This window comes from Mastomys coucha, unplaced genomic scaffold, assembly GCF_008632895.1.
Source record: "Mastomys coucha isolate ucsf_1 unplaced genomic scaffold, UCSF_Mcou_1 pScaffold22, whole genome shotgun sequence".
Classification (NCBI taxonomy): Eukaryota; Metazoa; Chordata; class Mammalia; order Rodentia; family Muridae; genus Mastomys; species Mastomys coucha.
Window position 1 is genome coordinate 29,993,919 of NW_022196905.1, and position 299 is coordinate 29,994,217.

The 299-nt window shown below is 46.8% G+C and overlaps 1 protein-coding gene across 1 annotated transcript in view; it reads right to left on the bottom strand.

Annotated features, from left to right (window-relative positions):
- Positions 1-299, bottom strand: part of Trmt44 (tRNA methyltransferase 44 homolog) — a 17,891-nt gene that overhangs the window by 11,283 nt on the left and 6,309 nt on the right. The window contains exon 3 of the mRNA XM_031342787.1: positions 9-124. Within this exon, the coding sequence (XP_031198647.1) occupies positions 9-124 (116 nt within the window). The remainder of the gene's footprint in view (positions 1-8; positions 125-299) is intronic.

Sequence of the window (299 nt, forward strand, 5' to 3'; positions counted from 1 at the left end):
AGCTCTTACCATTCTCCTTCGCTGTGATGGAGACGGAGCTGATACACGTTGCTCATTTTAACCTCCAAATTCCCCTCATTATCTTCTTCTAAGGGCAAAAAGGAGACACTCCCACTGGAGACATCTGAGGGGGAAAGACAAGACTATCAGGTCATAGCTGCTCTAAATGGATCCCTTGGAAAAAGAACTGAGAAGCGATGGACAGGAGAGTGATGCTTTCCAATCCTTAGTGGCTGTCCAGCGCTAGGGAGAAGGGCTCTACACTTTGGACACACCATTATAGCCAGCACTTAGAAAAT